General features: G+C 38.0%; 1 protein-coding gene across 1 annotated transcript in view; it reads right to left on the bottom strand.

Annotated features, from left to right (window-relative positions):
- DPYD (dihydropyrimidine dehydrogenase) overlaps positions 1-21,218 on the bottom strand; it is a 211,121-nt gene that overhangs the window by 99,389 nt on the left and 90,514 nt on the right. Inside the window, exons 5-7 of the mRNA XM_088524477.1 lie at positions 12,250-12,411; positions 5,799-5,995; positions 1,727-1,808 (exon numbers count right to left, since the gene is read on the bottom strand). Of these exons, the coding sequence (XP_088380603.1) occupies positions 1,727-1,808; positions 5,799-5,995; positions 12,250-12,411 (441 nt within the window). The remainder of the gene's footprint in view (positions 1-1,726; positions 1,809-5,798; positions 5,996-12,249; positions 12,412-21,218) is intronic.

The raw sequence follows: 21,218 nt of genomic DNA, 5'->3' as shown, positions 1-21,218 counted from the left end.
AGCTCTACCCACACAGCAATCCCACTCTGAGTAGCCACCATTCAGGTCAAGCAATTGCAGCTGCTACAAGGGTAGCGCAAGGGAAAGAATTTGCCCTGTGTTCAGCTACATGCAGTGTATCACACTGAAACACTTTCTTTCATTTGTAGATTTAGTATAATTTATATCAGAAGTGCAAAAGCCATGTATAGCTGTAATCCTTTCTTGAATGCAGACTACATCCGCGCTGGCAACAAAACACATTTTATAAATTGCCATTATGCTTTTTTTCTTTTATCCTATTGTGTACATATGTTATGAAAGCCTAATGAAGGAATTTAAATGGCAATACTGTTTTATGTGGGGATTCATAATACTCCTAGGGCCTAGCTCTGTAATCCTTATTCACCTGAGTAATTCTTACTAATTTCAATAGAATTACTTGAATAAACAACACTACTGAGCATGTAGACAATACAGCATTCTTCCACCACAGATTTTAAATGTTCTAAGTAAACACGGTAAAATATTTGTAGCTTACAGAGGTGTAAAGCATGGTACTTAGCTAGCAAGCTCACCAAAGGGTCAACTGCACATCAACGGCAGAGCCTGGCAACAGATTTACACTAAGTCTCTACTGCAGTTCAAAGTAGCCAAGGACCTGCAGGTCAGCAACACGTGGTGGCTCTACCAGTCCTTGACATAACACGGAGAGCCCTGAGAATCTTCATGAGTTTTGAAGACTGTTCCCAGGTGCCTATGTCCAGCAATTTTGTCTGAAATAACTTCATTGCTCTGTTTTTAGCTCTATTCTTGATCCAATTATCTTTCTGTCAGTCTTTTCAATGGTTGCAAGCCATCATTAAGATGGAAATCAAATCTTCAGCATTTAAAGCCTCTTTACATCTTACCAGCATGGGTCTCATCTCACCTGGGTTTTGTGACAACAGTCTACTGCCTTTACAGTACGAACCAATATTAACAATTCCAAGAATTTCTTGCTTGACTGAATGCTGAAGAATCATGTCAGCAATAGATTATTATCCCTTCTACTACTGAAAAATTCAGTCCAGTGATTCATTCCGCCTTCTAACTTCCTTTAAAATACGCAGGAGTTGTTAGCACTAAATCTTCAGTTCAATCCCTAAATTAATAAAGTAATATTCCCATCATTATCTGTTTATCAGAATAATACACCACTCTTGCTTTCCAAAAAGCTGGATGACTGCTACTATTTAAGAAGATCACGTTAACGCTTTGATTTGATGCATTTTGCCATAAAATTAACTTGGATGCAACACTGTATTACAAACCATGAAGAAAAATCTTGGAGAGAAGGAAGAAGAAAAGGGAGAAGTGTCAAATGCAAATGCTTTAAATACTGCCAAACTTGCATGAGGGAAAAAAAAAAAAAAAGAAAAGAAAAAGAAACTCGATTAAAAAAAATCAAATCATTCTAATAGCTACATTGAACCCCTAAAGCAATTTAGGAATTTGTTTCTTACAGACAATTAATCACATGCAGGCATGCCAGATGAGAACTATTGATTGCCCTTTTCCAAACTAGTGGCATTCAGACAGCAGACAGAGAAATGCCCTGAGCAAGAGGAAGCATCTTTCTGCCTCTGTCTAGTGTAGTTTTTAATTGTTCTTTACTAATGTGCATGACATTTTGCTGTTAATCTTTGCCAGAGTTCCTCTTCTTTTTCCTCTGAGCTATACGTAGGCAGGATATATTTTTCATTACCTTCACTCCAAGATCTTTCATAAGCTCAGCTTCAAAATTCACTACATCATACGGCAATCGGAACTGCGGGATCTCAGACGTACTAAAACAAAATAAAAAATAAAATAGAAAAGTAAGCTTGTGAAGCATTTGGAGATATTAGAAAGGATTTTTTTTATATAGCTGTTAAACATCAACCTTCTAGCACACATTTAAGATATATTTAATGTCTTTGAGTGGAAATGTGGCAAAGCCAGACTCTCATGATTTTAATTGTGAGACTAAGGAGCGGCCAGAAAAGCATTATTTTCTCAGTGACTAAAAACACAGGCCAAGAATGCCTTGTGGCCATTCTTGCCCAGACTTGCAGGTAACCATTAACAGATATGATCAGATTCACAAGAGTTTAGACTCCACTCTGGTCCACCATAAGAAACCTGTAACATCAAACAAACTTAAGACATTTAAGGCTAGCTCTTTTGGCTACTTAACACATAGCAATCTTCAATCAGTCATTAAGATATCCAGTAGGGAAGAATCAAATTTTAACAAAATTTAAAAGAAAGTTGTACATGTTATTTTGAGCAACTGCAATTAACACCGCATCCTCCTCCATTTCTACTTCTTAAATTTTTATGATCTTTCAGAATGTACCAAGTCAGTGATTTTATATCAGCTCTTAGACTCACGTCCAGCTTTTGACATACTATTTATTATTAATTGCTGTTATTTCTCTTGGAGAGGATTAGTAATGACATCTTTAAGTTGTTCCTGGCACTACAGGTTTACTGTATGGGAGAACTGCAGTGCCAGCACAGAATCTCAGTTTACATCCATCCATACAGACCTCTCGCTCCAACAGAGCTACACCTATTTATTCTAGTTCAAAAACTGTCTTGTAAAGCACTATACAGGTAAACACAATGAATTCATTTTAAATAATTTTATTCAATGAAGATGAAAAGTATGCAGGGAAGTAACGTGTCTTCCCAAATGTTTCTAAGCTTCTACTAGCGTCATCTGTTGTCCAATTAATGGATCTATGATTTCATAAGGAAGCACTGGCATGGGAGATTCATGCCAGCTTTATTTTACATTTGCTATTGAATATTTCACCTTTAACATCTATCTTTGACAGACCAGAATGATTTTATTTATTTTAAATTGCATCAACCTCAATTATACTGCTAAAAAGTTAGCGTGTCTTCTTTTTATGATTTCTAATATTGACCACTTTGCACCTTTTCTGAACAATGTGAAATGAAGCGTTCTAAATATCAGACACAGCAAACATATCATGACAATGCTGCTCTCATAGGTCATGCTAAGCAAAATGGTGTTCGAGGCAGAATAACAGATAGGTGTGATTCTGCAAAAGAGATTCAATAAAGAAATCTAATTAAAAAAAGGAAGTTTCAATTTTATAAACCACACGTATTTGTTGAAGGTCCAACATTTCCTTACCTCTTAGAAAGAGCCTCAAACAGAGCACTAGCTGCATTATGCACTCTTTCAATTTGTAAACACTTTTTCTGCTCATATTAAAAATTTACTTACAGTTCTGTGTTACAGTTTACATATGCATATGCACTCTGCATATATGTACATATAAATATATGTACATGTGCATATGCAAATACAGTTCTGTGTGGACACATGCATGCACATTAACATGAAAATAAATATTTTATAACTGTCAACCTCTACATCAATAATTATGCTAAATTTCCTTCAGCAGCAACATCAGAGACACAGAGAAAGAAGAAGAAAGCAGGGTGGAGGAGCAGGAGGAGGATGCACAGAACTCTGGACTGGTCACATGCATTCATGTCTTTCTCAAATCTTATCCCAGTTAAAGGTGCTTGGTACTTCTTGGTGATCCCAAATTACTTTTGTCCAAGGATCACCTCTTTAGCCAAAAAAGAGAAACATTTGATATGTTCTAAGGGAGTCACATAGACAGGAGCATGAATGGCGCAGCACATCCACTGTCCCTGAGCAAGGCCTGCTCCTGTCTATTCTATTACAATGCATTAACTTTGCACTAATAGGGAAATGAAAGAAAATTATGCACAGAAAAAAATAAGGTGCAGACATACAGGTAACTACAGATTCATTCTAGGCTTTCAATAATCTGAATATCATCCAAGATAGCTATGATCTTTATATATTTGTGAAGGGATTGTCTAGTTAAAATTACCTAAAACAAGACAGAGAAAAAAAAGGGCCCAAGCACTGCCTTGGCAAACAGCTGAATCTGAATACAAAATTAACTCAGTCCTGTTAGCCATTTGCCATGGTTTAGGAAGCCATGAAAACACTTATCAATAACTTAGACTTGTTAAAGGAACAGCAAAGGCTTGTAACTGCAATAATGCATGACTGTTGCCATAGGTCAGCTTCCCTTCTCTTCCAAGATTAAAATAAGGGCAAAAGGAACTGATGCCTTTAATCACACACTTTTGACACAAACTTTAATCACAAACTTTTTACAATGAATGGAAGTTAAATTTGACCATTATCATTATGTATTCTTTAAGAGTCAAAAGCAGGAAAGATGTAAAATGTATTGCTTGTCCATTAAAAGATAACAAAAGGCCAAGCAAATCCTAGAGGAAAGCTGTATGCATTAGAACAAAACTGACTAAAATTAATCTTTAATTCAAATTAAAGAACTGCAGTTTAAAATCACATTTCTTCAAATATGCAAGCACCATCACACGCTGCAAGCAACTGGAGGAGTACTGTATTATTTTCCCCTCAGAATTAATAGCAGCATTATATTACTGCATCTTGCATGAGTCTGATCTGTCAGTGGGTAAAGTTTCATTGTTAAGAACAGTTCATTACTTCTTAGTATTTTTAGGTAAATTAATTTTAAATCCAGTATTTATAAAAACATAATGTGTTTTCATTATGTGAATAGATGTTTCACACACTAAATTTGCACTCTTCAATGGTAGCTAGCTCTAGTAAGAGAGCTTCACATAGTTAAATGCCTACGTATTAACATCTTGATAATTAGACAGAATACTTTGCAACCTCGGTGGAAAATACGCACTTAATCAGGTCTACTTTTCCAGCATTGATTCTCTATCTTCCAGGGCACTGAATAAGTATTTGACATTATGACATTATGGATCAAACTCATTAATGGTGTCAACTCTATTGATTTCAGTGATGCTGCAGTGAGAGAAGCGCAAGTGCCTCACCCTCTTTACTGCCTTTCTTTTCACTTTGCTATTTTGCGAACACTTCAGTATGAATACAACTGCAAAACATGACATTTGATTTTAATTGAGGGGGCTAGTATCCACTAGTTGGCCTTCTGAAATATTCTTTTAATATTTAGTAATTCCAACAAACTTTAGATATCATTTCAACCACAAATTAAGGTGATAAACATTCATCTTGTAGTACATGGTCCAGGACATAGTGCCAGGGCTTAAGGAAACATCAACAATTGTTTACACCCAGACAAGATGCAGAGTTGCCTTAATTGTGTATTTACTGAAAATTGTTTTGTTTATTCACAATTTGCTGAAGGTTGAAATTACATAAGGTTGATTTCCCAATTACAGTACGGTGTACTAAAGCTGCAAGTCCAAGTAGACATAATTAATTTATTAAATAAGTTCTTAAAAGCATTCTGAATTTAATTTTTTTCATTAAATTACTATTCTTTTAAAGCATTTTAAATATCTACTAATTATTTCAATTAACATGACTACATCTACTTCATCATGTTTTAATTGTTTTGGGTCATAGAAAATGGTACCTGACAATTTTCTGAAGTGTTAATTTAATAGTAACAATAGAACATCAACATTTTTAGAGGTCATATGAAGAGAATATAGGAGATATCCATCAAATTCTCAGTTAAAGTTACCCTTAAATGCACCTGCTTTAACCTGAATATTGGATTATTTAAATAAAAATAAGTTCTCCAAATAGGAAATTCTTTTTCCTCCTTTGCACTGAAATGCCCTTTAAAAAGGCAGAAAGTTCATGTATAAATGGCATCTACAGTCTTTTTACTATACTTTCCAGTCACAGGAAACTTTTTTTTGCCTTTTTTTTTTTTTTTAATTACCTTAAGCCACCAACATACTCCTGCTTTTCATATATGGTGATGTTTGAGTAGCCCAGGCGAGCAAGAAAAGTAGCACAACTCATACTTGCGGGTCCTGCGCCAAGCAGAGCTATCTTTGCGTGATAGGCTTCAGGCAGCTCTTTGAGAGGAGGCAATGAAGGGTTCCTAATCTGAGGAATATTCATAGCTTTGAACACCTGAAAAGCAAAACATTCAGTAGGTTACATTGAGGCGGCCCCCTCTGCCACCAAGAGACTGCACACACTCCTTCACCTATTCCAATTACACATGTAATAACTAGCCCTCTAAAATACACATGTTGTCAAGCATCTCAATAAATATTAGCTCTAAAACACTTAGTGAGTTTACTTCCAGATTTTACTTTCCTCAAAGCCGAAGAGTTTTTTTTTTGAGATAAACTTTGGTATAATCCATTTATGAATAAAATTTTTCATTTATGTTTTGAATCAATGTTAATTTTCTTCATGCGCACTTGAGCACTCATGCTAGGCAAACCAATGATTAGTTCCTTCCCCCCTCTAAAATTTCTGTGTCAAATTTTCCTAGTCTTTGCAAATTGACATAGCATTTTAACAAACTGCAAGAAGGAAGAGACAGATAATTATTAAAAAAAAAAGAATCATTTATACCTGACAATTCATACAATATGGGAAGGTTTAATGTGGCTATTAATGGATTTCACAGGCTGAAAAGCTTATATTGTACTGTGAAGCTAGACTGTGATAACCAAAATGCAATAGGATATTTTTAAAATGTCTGCTTTGTTACATTCACATAGAAATAGCTTGAATGGTACAAATTTCCATTAGTCTCATGCACTTGTTTTAGAAGGCTAGTCAGTAATATAAACTATGTAATTAATTAAAATATAATTATGTAATTATATAATATTGTATGTGTTTATTAAATGCTATGAATATGCACATCTTAAATTTATTACTAAATTTATGTTATCCTTAACATGTCTTTAATTTATTATTGAACAATAGTCATACCTATCAACTAAATGTTATACTAAAACTGAACGTTATTGTGTTGCAGTGTGAAGCTTCAGAAACCAAGCATTCATGCAGGAAACCATAGTAGTTCAGACTGAATGGTCAACTTTCATTCTGCCTCTTTGCAAACAGGGTGAAACTGTCCCTATTCAGCACAGCTAGCGTGCAGGGCTATATCTTCCCACCCGGAATTCAGTGGCATTCAGTAGCAGTTTCGCATATTAAGGCTGGCAGGGTAACTGTGTGAAAATAGCAAACTGCCTCAATGCATTTCAAAAGATTTTTACTCACCTCTTCAAGAAATTTCACTACACTAATTCACCTAATTAAATAATGCTGAATTCTTTTGTACAAATCTTTTGGTGTGCAGAGATGACTATCTCGCAAATGTTCAATGTTGTATTACATGCAACTGTCGCTCCTTGTTTGCCCTGACTGGAATCAAGGTTTACTACTAGTGTATTTCTTATTCACCTTCAAAAACATTTCATGTCAATTTTCAGATGGTGCTTTTGTTTTGCAATACTTTGTGACCAAGACCTACTCAGGAGAATGAGACAAAATAATGAATTTTAAAGCTGCACCTCTCAGCAGCAAGTCAGCCATGGCTGCCTTTCTGTCTCTCTTACACTGACCCAAAATACCTTAGAGAGATTATTAAGACATTAACAAATGCCTAACGTTATTAGAAGTGTCTCCTTCAGCAAAGGATGTCTAACACTGGTAAAGCATACTTCCCATAAGTTTCTAGAACTCGTCCAAACACCGGCAAGTGTATCTGGAGGGAAAACCACCCGTGCGGGAGGGCCAGTTAAGAGCGTCCACAGGCAACAGGAGGAGGCCTGAGCCAAGGCCTGAACGCCCTGCACAGGAACCACGTACGGCAGCCCACCTGCGCCTGGCCCCGCACAGCCTCCTCGCAACCTCCTCACAGCCCCACGCAGCCTCCTCACAGCCTCGCTCCCGGCCCCACGCAGCCTCCTCACAGCCCCGCTCCCGGCCCCACGCAGCCCCCTCACGGCCCCACGCAGCCCCCTCACGGCCCCCTCACAGCCCCACGCAGCCTCCTCACAGCCCGGCGCCCGGCCCCACGCAGCCTCCTCACAGCCCCCTCACAGCCAGGAGCGGAGGAGATGCTATCGACTGAACAGCAGTCCACTGGGGCATGGCACCCACCAGCAAAAACGCGTATCGGGTTTCCCTTGCCCAGGGCTTCTTGCTATAAAAACAGCCGGAGAGGGACAAGGCCGCTTTGCTACAAACACCACCTCTCCAGAGAGGGACAAGGCACCAGGACAGGCACAAGAGTCACAGTAATAAATTACTGAGTATTTACATCTTGCACATACAGATTAAAATACTGTATTTTGTATTTAGCTTGTGCTGCTCCAGTTAGAATGATTATGTGGAAACACTATAAACCCTTTAAATCCAATAATACCTACCCAAAAATGTAAGATTTTGAGGGCATCCTGCTTACACAGTAATAGATAACGCAACAGCTCCCCGTCTGTTCTTACTGCAAGCTACAATCTTGGATTTGGATAACCACCAATTTCAGTACAGTCTGTGGAACTGACAATCATATAGATCATGCCTGTATGTATCGTCACTATAATCTCAGCATATTTTCACTGAACTTATATTTCGAAACCGAGAAATGTTTCCTGGTTTTGAACTACTTGGGCAAAGAAGACAGATAAAGACATTAATATAATTTTGACCTGTGCAGCAGCAGGTGTAACCTACGCTTGACACTCATCATTTATAATAGTGAGCTTTTACTCCATGCTAGTCTCTAGATGCAACAGTTACCGTGGTAACTGCATCCCCGTGTACACATTCTACATCACAAGTACAAATGGGCATTTTTTTTCTTTCCCCATTTGAACATTAATTGTCAAAATCCACATTTTCCTCCTGACTGGATTACAATTTATTTTGAATATGAGGCTAATATACTTACAAAGCTCTATAGATGCGTAGAAGGCAAATGTAGGAGGTGTGAGGTGCCGTTTTTTGTGTTCTACCGTATACAAGACAAATATTTTACAATTAGGGAGTTTTATCTGCAGTATGAACAGATGATCAGTCATTGTTCAGAAGCACAAAGGGGCACACGTCACACCCATATATTTTCCATTTTAAACCCACATTTCTGCTTTACTGCAAATTATATCTTTTATCTCAGCTAGCAGTTGTGCCTTTTTATTATTGCTGTCCCTTGTAACACATCAAGTGTATGATCCTCAGACTAATTCCATGGGAAAAAAAAAGTCTAAAACTGGCTTTATGCACAATGGAGTTTTCAGTAAATAAAGCCCCATGGGACAAACTATTACATGGTGCATGAGAATTACCATGCAGCTCTCATTAACGGTAACACATGTTGCACAACTAAATCACAATTTGCTAAGTTCCTTAAAAACATAAAGCATCTGCAGTATCTGGTACCCTTTTTTTTTTTGTACTGTAACAGTAACTTATTACTTTTTTGGTATTTTAATTAATGTTTTTAAATAATTGTTACCTGGAAACACTAATACCACTATATGTCTTTCAACAGTATATATTATATACACTGCTTCCAAGATTTCTACTACTCAGTTATCAAACAAGTTTTAACTGATTGAAAGCTTAAAACAGAATTTTTAAAAAAACGCTACTAATCACAAAAGTGACTATTATTGCTCCTTTTCAAGTATCATAATATATACAAATTCTTTGTAAAATGGCAGTAAACCTAAGGGTTGCTAACAATGCTAACTTAAAATATAAGTTAGGATATTATAGAAATAGTAAGGACAATAAGATTTACTGAAATGTTATTTTTGTTACAGTGCTAATTTTGTTAGGACTATTGACAATACATCTTTTAAACTTAAAACACTGGAAGAAAAGCCATTTTGAGCTTTTCATCCTGTCCTGATAGTATCAATTATCATGCTAGCAGTGAGCTTTTTAAATAGATTTCTAAAGATTTTTGAAGAAAAATGGCAGATCTTCAGCAATATCTATCAAGCTATAATTCCTCCCTATTAATCATAGCATTATGGCTAAAAGGAGACACAAATCAAGTTTTAACCGATATTATATGAGTTTAGTTTCTAAACAATTTAGTTTCTAAATTTTTACATATAGAGAATAAAGGTCATCAGAAGAAGCGTTGCCAGCACTGTCTCTCGAGTGACCGACGCCACCTATTCGGTACAGCAGCAGGACACAACACGCAGCGTCTCTGGCCCTGCCCTACACGTGAGAGCTCTGGGCTCCTCCATGGTGATGCCATCCTTGCACGCTCCGGTCTCAGGAAAACTGAAGCAGTTCTTTACATGCCAAGGGAGAGCAGCTAAGTTTAGCAGGTACTGCAAAAGTCTTGCAAGCCTCCTGGAAAGCAGAAAGGAAGCGGATAAAGAGAGAAAAAGGAAAATCTCTGCAGCAGGTAGCAATGGTTGCTCAGGGAGTCATAATCCACAGACATTGAGAAGGGGGTGTGAAGTCTATACACGACAGCAGAGGAAAAAATTGGCCTTACAGACGTATCATCTGTTACTTCCAGATTGGTTCGCATCTCTATTTTGGTCTGTCCTACAAAGCTTTATTCTCAAGCTTTGAAAAGGTGACTGGAATTTCATGTTATGTTTGTAAACATGCTCTGCCAAATGGCTCAAGATACAGAACTGGGACACGCTCATTAGCTATTGACTATATAGAAAAGTGCGATCCTAATGTATGCTTTTGATACACAGTCACACGTGCCTCACTTGTACAAGGACCAAGGGCACAAATTTTACTTAAAGATATTTCATGCCAATCAGAAGAGGGGCCAGCTGAGACTGAATCTGTAGAACAGTCTGCATGATCTGTCCGAGACACTGAGACTGCCCAATTTCTCCACACCACCAAGGAAGTTAATGGACTAACAGCAGTGTCTTTTTTTCTTCAGCTGGAAATCTGGAACATTGAAGCTGCACAACTGTAACCCACAGAAGCACCTCAAGACCCCTCGGAATACCCTAATATCAAGTATCAACATCAATGTGAAACTTTTCCTTTGATCCAAAGCAAAATGTGCCAATCCATACCAGAATTGCTTCAGTCTTTAAAAGACAAAGGAAAAATTGAAACAGTTTCTTGAAAGTTGAAAGGCAGAATCATTTGCTTACAAAGTATTTCCCTTTTACAAGTGTTAAAATCACAGAAATAGTCTGATTTACCTGAATCAGCACTATTCATCAGATTTATTATTCACTAACTCATTTTGCTTGGGTAAAATCTGAAGTATAACATATCCCTTTTATTGCGCTATAAATGTACAGTAGCCTTGTAGCCTCTCTGATTTTATGTTGGAAATCACAGATTCGAAATTACAAGAAAACAAGGTTTGGAAACTGTGAAGTATTAATACAGAATTATAACTTTATATTATAGATATACACGTGTGTATATATGTACATTAGGAACAGATAAACGCTACTATTTGTTCTCTACTACAAGCAGCACTTGAATTTTTTAAAATGCAACCAAATTTCTTTTCTGAGAAGTCAGTGAAGTCAGTATCTAGACATAGCCATTTTCCTTTTATTATTGATCGCAGGTCTTATAATATCTACTTTGGAAAATAACACTTTGGGGATGAAATGTGAATTGGTTCTTTCTCTCTAATTTTCCAAACGCATACATTAAATTTTGTGGGTTTTTTTTAATGCACCAAAATTTAGAAGTGCTAGACCATGCTGTCCTCAGAAAATTACCTTCAAATACTGAAGCAGATCCTTTGCTGCATAAAAGAAAGAAAAAAGAAACTTTTAAAATGGAAAGACATCTAAGCAGTTCATCCATAAAAAAAAGTTAAACAAAATGAAAGATGTAAGAAAGAAGATGAGAAAGCACCAAGTATTCCTGGAAGTTAATACAATCTTCTATCCATCCATTCAGTATGTGACACCAGGTCTCCCTTTTCCATAGGGGTTGCAGAAAGTCTAGTTCAAGACTTCAAACTGTTGCAAACGGTGCAACATTCCAGCCAAGGGCTCAACACAAAGCACAAGCGACACGTTCTGCTGCAAGAACTGCCCTATGGCCAGAGCAGTTCTGCATCTCCTCGCTGGGCAGTTACAGGATGCACTTAACTTTCCTTCTATGTAGGCTACTTCAGTAACTTGCATATTTTCACCTATCAGCTACCCTATCCATCGCCTCAACACAAGTGTTTGTAAAGAGCCATCGCGCTCACAAATAATTAGCCCTATATTCCTATCAAGTACTCTATTATGAAAGCATTTCTAAGCTTCTGAATGGACAATTATTTTAACTTCCTATACTTATTTTAGCAGTACCAGCTTTTTTGAACAAACCATTAACGCGACCACTTCAACAACCCTCCTTGGTACACACGCGAAGGCTTTCAGCCACAAGCAGCCCTTACGTACCTCGGTAGCAAACTGCTGCAATCCACCAATGTTAATCGGTCCCTCCTCCGTGGCGTACAAGTTGCAGCCACCGACACACAGATCAGAAGTTGGACACACCATTCCACAGGTGAGGCCAAGTGGATTGTCAGAAAGAATCATTTTGGCAGCTCCATAGTAGTTCTGCACAAAAAAAAAAAAAAAAAAAAAAAAAAACCACACACACAAAATCAACAATAAAGTCACAAATCAGGAAAGTGAATATTTCCAGAGGAAATGCAAAATACTTTTTCTTCAGTTGACCAGCAGAAGAACTGAAATAACAGATATTACTGACCTCACTTAAATGCACAATTCCTATACATAGCCCAGAAAAAACAATTCAAAAGGACTGCAAAAAATACTGGAAGAATATGATGATTATACTAAGATAAAAGTTTTATTTTTAGTTTGAAAAATTGTAACACACTGGTTTCTCTAATGAGTTTGCAGGATTCCTAGTGGTATAACAAATCTGCATTGGAAAAACACTGTGCCTGCATTACACACTTGTAAATGCCGTCTCCATTTCTAGGTCAATTGAGCAGTAGCTGAATTGCAACCTTGTTGGACAGCTGACCAGAAAGTGACAGTTAGATCATCCCTCCCTTATGACCCAGGGAATGAGCAGCTTATTGCACACGTGTGTGCACACCAGCTCTGAGGCTCTGCCTGTCCTTCACAGCAGATCAGGAGCACCAACCGTCCCAGGCCTGCGATGAGAACAGGTTTCCTGTGACTAACTGGGGACATTGAGCTACTGGACTCTCTTGAACTTCTTTCTTAACAGCAGACTGATCGCGGCAGTCATTTATTTACCTGTTTTCCCAAGTAGCAAAACAGGGAACAGATCCAAGAGGTTATGTACAAGTAAAGCTGTCACAATTTAGCAGCTGTTCAATATTCAGAGCACATCTTTAGAGAAGGCAGAACTTCCCAATAGATGAGAATTAGCAAGATTTCTTTCCCTGCTAAAAATTTGAGGAATGGATAGCAGACTCCCAGAGCTTGGCACAGTGAGAAAACAAACCGTTTTTTTCTTAGCCTGCACCATTCCCTTGTGAGGGAATGCCAGAGGAAACGCCAGCAGTGGAGTGAAATGTCATTCAGAGGTGAACTACTGATGGTAATTCTGCATTATATCTAATTTGTGGTAAATTTTCACACAGTTCCATTTGCATTAATGAAATTATAACCTAATCAAAGCCAAGCTTTTACACCCTATCTTTTCTTCTGTACATCCAAGATTTTTATTTTTTCTTCACTTGCCACCTCTGCCCACCTTCTCCAAATACTGCATCAAGAAAATTCCAGGAGACATTTCTAGAGCTTTCTATGGCCACTGCTATTCAGGGGAAGCTGATACACTGCTACTGGAGGCAATAACTGAGTTAGCACAAGGCTGAGGGTCCACAAAAGTTTCTTCAGCAAGCAATTAGTGTGCTAGAATCTCATCCAAGCTTTCTTCAAATGAGTAATAAATATGAAATGAAAGAATAGTATCACTTCCTTCCCCTTCCATCCACCTCTCCCACATTGTAATCTTCAAACATTGCCATTAACCTGAAATTGTTTGGTCATAATAAATCTCTTTCTTTGTCACCCTATGCCAGGAAGACAGCTGACTCAGGACAGCCAGAAGATAGAGTTCATAACACATGAAGAACTTCATCAGAGCAGACCCTATGCAATGACGCAGATTATTTTCTGTCAAGTAGTAGGTACATAGAAGTGCTATCAAAGGAAACACCACGCTGCATAGAGCGCGAAGCCAGCTCTGAATAAAAATAGCGTTGAGATTTGGTTGTGTAACAGACAATGGGTAACAACATTTATGTTTGGTCTGGAATAGTCGAATTCATCTCCAGGCATGTTAAAGGACCGAGCACAACATTCTTAAGCCAGATTCTCTGGAAACAGCAAGGGATTCACAAGAGGATGCCAATGTTTAAGAAATGCGTTTGTAGAGGTAACTGGACCTTCTGCTTACAGATGCTGCTGTCTACTCCACAGCATGAGCCCTTGTCTATCACCTGGCAGCACAACAGACACCTGTGTGCATTTTCAAAGAATTTTCTTAGAGACTATGAAAATCCATCAAAATTCTAGCGTTGCCTGAACAAGCAATCCCCTTACCCAGCTGTTCTGGGAAATACTTCTTTCAAGTGTTTTGCCTGTGGTGGCTGGTAGGTGCTTTATCATTCTCACTTATTTCACTCACAAAATAAAGGAATATTAAAGAGAAGTTATATGTATTAGCAAATATATTTGCTCTGTCAGTATCTGAATGATTTTGTTTTAATACATCTGAGATCATTAAAGCTGTTAAAAATGGCTAGTAAAGACGTCATGGCCTCAATTCAGTTGCCAAAACACAAAAGTCTAGTTGTACCGGAGATCCCAGCATTTCCAACACATCCCCAAGCAGATGGCAGAGGTCACCACGACTGCAGGAGAGCCGCATCCTTCTAAAGCAGCATCTTAACTAGCATTAGATGTCTGTTCCACTGGCACTTACATCAAGCCCTTCCTTTTTCCACTCTAAAGGAAAAACCAAAAACTAGTAATAGGGATTTTTTCCAATAACTTATAGATCAAATTGTTTTCAAATAATTTTCATTTAGTTTAATATTTCATGAAGAATAAGAATTTTATTTTTCCCTTCTTGCATTGTCCATGATTATTATAATCTTTGACTATTTCAATTACAATTAAAGTAATACATGCATTTTCATTTAAGTAACTTAATTAAGAATTTCCAACATCCTTACACTTTTTCATTAAAATCAATACACAAAGCTAGTTATTATGCCTAGAAAGCAAAGCCACTAAGATGTTCCTTTCTAAACTTAATTTCATTGCCTATCTGTAAAATAACTCTTCAACTTGAGCTCTGCCACCACTGTCAATGTCAACACAGCTGGCATACTTTCTTTCTGCAAATTCAAGCCAAAACTTGAGCAAAACTATGTCATGGAGCACAGATGTAGGAGAAGTCTCTCTCCAAAGCTGTCACAGCAGTGAATTCAGGCAGCAGCAAGGTACAGAAAGAGAAAATAAAATGTTAAAGTAGCCTGTGGCTTCCAGATGGGAGCAGGGCCACTTTGGGTAGAGGAACAAGGTCCTGCCTTACTCTAGGGATAGCAATTCCCAGGCATCCTGCTGGAATTATTTATGCAGGAAGCTGGCACTGAAGTCCTAATGTGGGTGAGACCAAGTGCCACTGGACTATTAATCTGCAGAAAACAAGATGGAGTGAAGAAAGTGAGATCCTGGTTTTGGAAGTCATGAGATGTTGCAAGTTCATACCTAAATCCCACATGCTTTAGAGAGGAAGAGATCAGAATTAAAGGGAGAAAGACTTTACTAAAATGACAAAGTTACTCTAGGGCATGGAATGATGAAAACTGCATTAATAGTTTGGAGTATTTTCTAAAGATGCTGAAGTAATAAAGATGAGCCTGAGTTTCTTGACTAGTTCCTGAAGATGCCACAGAGGAACCAAGTCCAGAACTAGAATGTTTTTACTTTTTTTATTCAATAAGTACCTGCCCGTGCCATTGTTCATAGAATCTTTTTTCCTCTGCGTTGCCACAGAAATAAATTAATCTGGCTGGATAGGATGTTTTGTGGTTTCCTACATCAAAATGTCAATAAATACTACATTGCTAACACAGAACAGAAACAAGCCTTAAACAGACATCAATAATCAGCGGAAACCAGGCAGAGGAGGATCACCACATTGTATCATTTGGAGGCATTATATAATTTGCATGCAAATGAGACTGTTTTTTACTTGAGAGAAAAAACTATTAAAACATGTAGGATCGATACTGAGAACAGAAGAAATTGCATTTACTATCAGGAAATGCTTACAGAATATTTTCTTTCTATTTAAGAGCTTTTTATACAAATTCCACATGTGTCAGGGTGTTCTGATAGCATTCTTCCTTAAAACAATGAAAAATATGCATTATTGTGCCTTGGGTAAAAGCATGAAAACATTGACTTAGCAAGGATTTGGGGATACAGTGAATGCTTCAAAGGAAAATAGAAAAGCGTGTAAATTTCTTTTTCCTTTGGATTAAATTAAGAAAAAAAAAGAGAAAAAGACATAGCAAAAACATGGAAAAATTTCACGTCCCTTCATCCAAATTCATATTGTGCGGAAGTTTTTGGCTTTAAAATTTATTCAAGATGTATTGTCTTAAAATATCTTCACGATCCAAAGAATAGTGATTTAAAACTGCCTATTGTTATGTAAGTAGTAATTTTTACTCTGACACACACCACTTCAAACACAACAAGAAAACTCCCCACCATGCCAGCCCTCCCACCAAAATATCTTCCAAAGTAGAATGAACAAAACATAACAGCAGCTTATCAAATTATACATATTCTATATTATAATGCTGATGATTTTTAATCAGTCCAGAAATCTTTCACATCATTTGACTTATGTCATCATAACAGGACTGTAATTTCACACAGTGTCACTATCTTTTTATGAAAAATAACGGAAAAAATATCTTGTACTGTCATTTTGTCCTTTGTAGTCTGGAATGTGAGAGATTCCTTAATTGACATAGTGTCATCGCAAAAGTCTATTCTACATAATTATACTATGGCAACTGAAACCAGCTGTCAGCCATTCCATTACACTAACTACAAACAGACATCTCAAGAAAAGTCACCGTTTCAAGTACATCATTTAACACCATTACTACTTTTTCATTTAAATGCTTATTTATTTATTTAGTGACCTGAAATGCACAAAGATTAACAGAAAAAGCAGAATAAAACAGCAATTTCAAAAACCTGGGACCTCAAAGTAGTACCTAAAGATTAATTGTGACACATATCTGTATAGAATTTTTACCAGTCATCTAGCAGCTTTCTGACTTCTGCCACCCCTCAGTGTATTACCAGTATCCCACTTGCAGTATTTTACATGTGAACTGTGACTCATGGCTTTCCACAGGCTTCCCAATGGCAGACATGTCCCTTGTTAATTTACTCTGAGCTCCTCTGGCACCAAGAAACCATCATGCAGCTTCTCTCACCTGTCATAATCCCATGTCTCTCACCAGCCTTTCTTCCTTACAATCTTTTCTTCATTTCATTTTCTCTTTCTCACAATTTTTTTATTTTATTTTTACTTTTTTTTTTTGCTTTGCTCTGTCTACCTGCTTTTCTTTCTTTTTCATTTCCAGCACATTATTCCAAACATTTTTTTTTCTTAATCATCCAATCTCCCAGACTTCGAATTCACTGCTTATGCTTCTGCATCCATGTCTATCCTCCAGTTCCTTCCCTCTCCTAGCAGTTCCGTAAAATCCCCATTTCCTTCAGTTTGCCCTTAACTGGAATATTCCTCTGAAATCCTAAGACTTAACTCTTGAAATCCACTTTTTCTCCTGCACTTTTTCTAGTATTCAGCTCTCTCTCCATCATTGCCACAACAGCGCTCAACACAGCCACGAACAAGCCTTTCTCCAGAGGGCAGCCCAGTCTGGGCTTTCTTAAAAATGCTGGACACCAACATACAAAGCCTATTAAGAAATCATCACATCAGCTCAGACCAGTTAGTCTTTATTATTAAGCAACAGGGGAAAAGAGGATTCTTTCAAAGAAGCAGAAGTCTGTGGGGTTGATGTCAGGAGTCATGCTAATACTGCAAGGCTTGATATAGAACACGTGGGCGCTAGTGTGAAGGGGCAGCAGCGACAGGAAGCCCGGCCGAGCGCAGCTACAACGGGAGGCCTGCTTCTTCAGGACACACTCAGACCAGGCGCTTCTTACACCTGGGCCGCATAACACAAGTTAATATCCACTGCTGGCCTAAACAGCACTAACAGAAGTTTTCCAAAGCAATTACCCAACCATAAAGGTGCCAGATAACAGAAAGCTCCAGAACTGTCCCTAAGTAGTCAGCTGATGCTCCTCCAGGGGCAGCTTCCTCGGGCCTCCTGGACCTTACGGGGAAGGGGGGTCAGGCAGCGAGTGTTGGACCGAGCTGCTTCTAAGGAGCTGCAGAGCTCCCGGCTGCTGTAGGGCATTGGATGGGACCAGCACTAGAGCAGGACGAGTGCTGGAGCTCCACTCAAACACCTCCTTTGTGCTGGGAAGGGCGGGGGACACAACCCTAACATTGCTCCTGACTCCTGATAGCATTTCAGAGGAAATTAGAAAACATATTCTCCTAGAACAGCTAAACATCTTAAAAAAAAATCTAAAGGAAAAGATAACTAAAATGGCACCCATAAATTCCAAAGCATATGCTCTTCGTTTTGTAAAGTGAAGGCTGCATTTAAAGCAGCTAGGTTAAACATGAATGTCCTCTTGAAACTAGCTGGAAATCAAAATACTGCTTTGTTATCTTCTGATGCTTAAAAAACCATTGCAGCAATGTGTGAATAAGGAATCTGAAGTCTCGTCTGAGATACAGTTGCAAGCAGTTTCTAGGACCCAAGAAATGCTGACCAGGGAGACACAATAGATTAGACAGTACCTTTATAGAGTGGAGCTGTAATCCAGTTTGTATGGAAAAACGAGAACGCAAGTTGCAGCCTAAACTCTACTGCGTCAGTGGCCTAACACAATACAGTGTAAGTGACATCCTTTTTCTCAAAGAGACTCAAGGCTCATTGAATCTGGCAATTCAATTACCCTCTCAACCCAGAAGGATCCCCTCCTCCCCGTCCCTCTCCTACTCCTGAGCTGAGGTCTAATGGGAGAGCAGCCAGGAACAGCTACATTGTACATGGCCTGTAAATATCTAAAAAGCCTCAGGCTTTAGAGAACAAGCATCCCTGACCTTTTATGATTGCTATAGTAGTTTTCCAACAAAACAAGCTACATACAATAGAGCTCTTAAATACCTGACAGAGTAATTCATTTTCAGTACACTGTAGCCTAAATACTCTATTTATTAATGAATCATGTTTAAATAAATAGCTGAATGCCATACTGCTTCCTACTTAGACAGAAAGGAGAGCAAGGAAGTTTGCAAACTAGATCTCCTCAAAAGAGCCAGAGGTGTAACCTGCTGGAGGGAGTTTCTTAAGGGAACGATGAAGAAAGGTTTGGAAATGGGAGAGGAAATTCAACAAACCTAGAAAGCAACCCAGATGTCCTGGGCTTACTGACTCAAATACCTGAATCTTCTACATTTCTTCTATTTATTTTGTCTAGAAGCTAACAGATGTATGCATAAACTGTTGGGTTAAATATAGGAGTTTATTTACAAGGTGAAAACAGCAAAAAAGCTTTTCATTGGAAAGTATTTTCAAAGACATTTAACAAAACCTTGACAGTGCAAAGTATGCTTTTATGAAATGATAGAGAATATTCAAGCAAGCATATTGCTGAATGATACCTGAATGATTAGTTTATTAAAATTTTAGATATATACTTTAAATTGTTGCATAACAAATTCAAAAATTTTTAATGAAACCAGTAATTTTTCACAATGGTAACTTTGAAATTTCAGTGTATTTTCCAAAATTATACTATTCTTGTCTTCTGTCAGCCCTAAAAGCACAGGATACAGGCACAAATATGCCAGCAGCACGAAACAGGGCGAGGACACTGCCACAGGGCAGTCATGCAGATCCTGTTAAGGGTCCTGACTTCAAGAAAATCAGTTTAATTTCTGCACCTGCCTCATAGCTTCCCCCGTATTTCTCACTTGGTAGAAAGCAATGGGTTTCAAAGTGCAGATAATAGTATAAAAACCAGTAGTACATATACCTACCTACAAAAATATCCTATTAATAAAGCAAACAGCAAGAGTTTATGTAATGGTTCCCAAAGAACAAGATTCATTATGTTGCAATGGAAACATTTTCTAGTAGAGGCACCAGAAATTAATATATCAAAAGGAAAATTCAGTCGAGCAAACTGCAGCCATCAAGTCAAAACGAGGTTGTCTCTAAGAGTGTTATTTCTCCAAGACATCAGTCTGTACATGAATTGAAGGAGGTGCAGCTATTGACAGTGAAGCTATAGCTAAGTTAACCTGCTACCTGCCCCATGATTTCACCCATTTGCTAAGTATTTCTGGTTGTGATTTTTTCCTAACTTGATTTTTTTTTTTTTTTATGAGCCAGCATTAGAGCTGTCACAGAGAAATGCTCCCATGACTGAAACATTAGATTTTCTCAAGCAGGATAAGGGGAGAAAGCAAAGGGTAAGCAAAGGTTTGCATACTGTATGTATGCAAACTCACACTTGGAACTCGGGGCAATGCTGGTTTGGGGCATAGTTTCCTGCCTTAGCATCTGAGCTAGCAGAAACCAACTATGGGATTTTTTTTAAAGCTGTATCCTTCAATTCATGTGATTATCAAGCATTAACGTGAAGTAAAAGCAGGTAACAAAATCTTAGTCTACTTTTTATGGAAACTACAGTTTCAGAAAGGATACTGGAGCTATGTATAGACAGGGTACTAAAAGCAAGGATATAACTACATGGCAGTAATCTGAAATACTTAGGTTTACCCCTAAGGAATGCTAAAGCTCTGGAGAGAATAGCAGTATATAGCAATTCTTTTCTAAAGCAGGATTTCCTGATAAAATAGCAGCTGATCAGGTCACTTGCTCAGGGCAAAACCAGAGACTTACCCAGCATCTGCAGCTTCCAAGCTACTTTAAATGAGTGAACATCAAACAGCCCTAACACTATAGGCTGCGACCCACCTTCCTGACTGACAGGTAAAAATCTGGCCCTATTAAAATCTCTAAGAGTAGACCCATTGGCTTCAGCAGCACAAAGCTCTCTCTTCACAACTTTAAAGCAGATGCCTAACATTATTCCAGTGTATCTTTGCCAAAATACAGCTCTCAAAGCTCTGCAGTTACCCCACCTAATTTTCTCTCCCTCTGTAATGGATTCCCAGAATTCAGAATGAATCTGCTGTTGAAATGACTTACCCTTTCTGCCAATTCACA

The sequence above is a fragment of the Tinamus guttatus genome, unplaced genomic scaffold (assembly GCF_059628265.1).
Source record: "Tinamus guttatus ecotype Peru unplaced genomic scaffold, ASM5962826v1 Tinamus_guttatus_pri_ptg000211l, whole genome shotgun sequence".
In the NCBI taxonomy this organism is placed as follows: domain Eukaryota; kingdom Metazoa; phylum Chordata; class Aves; order Tinamiformes; family Tinamidae; genus Tinamus; species Tinamus guttatus.
This window is presented reverse-complemented; position numbering and strand designations above follow the sequence as displayed.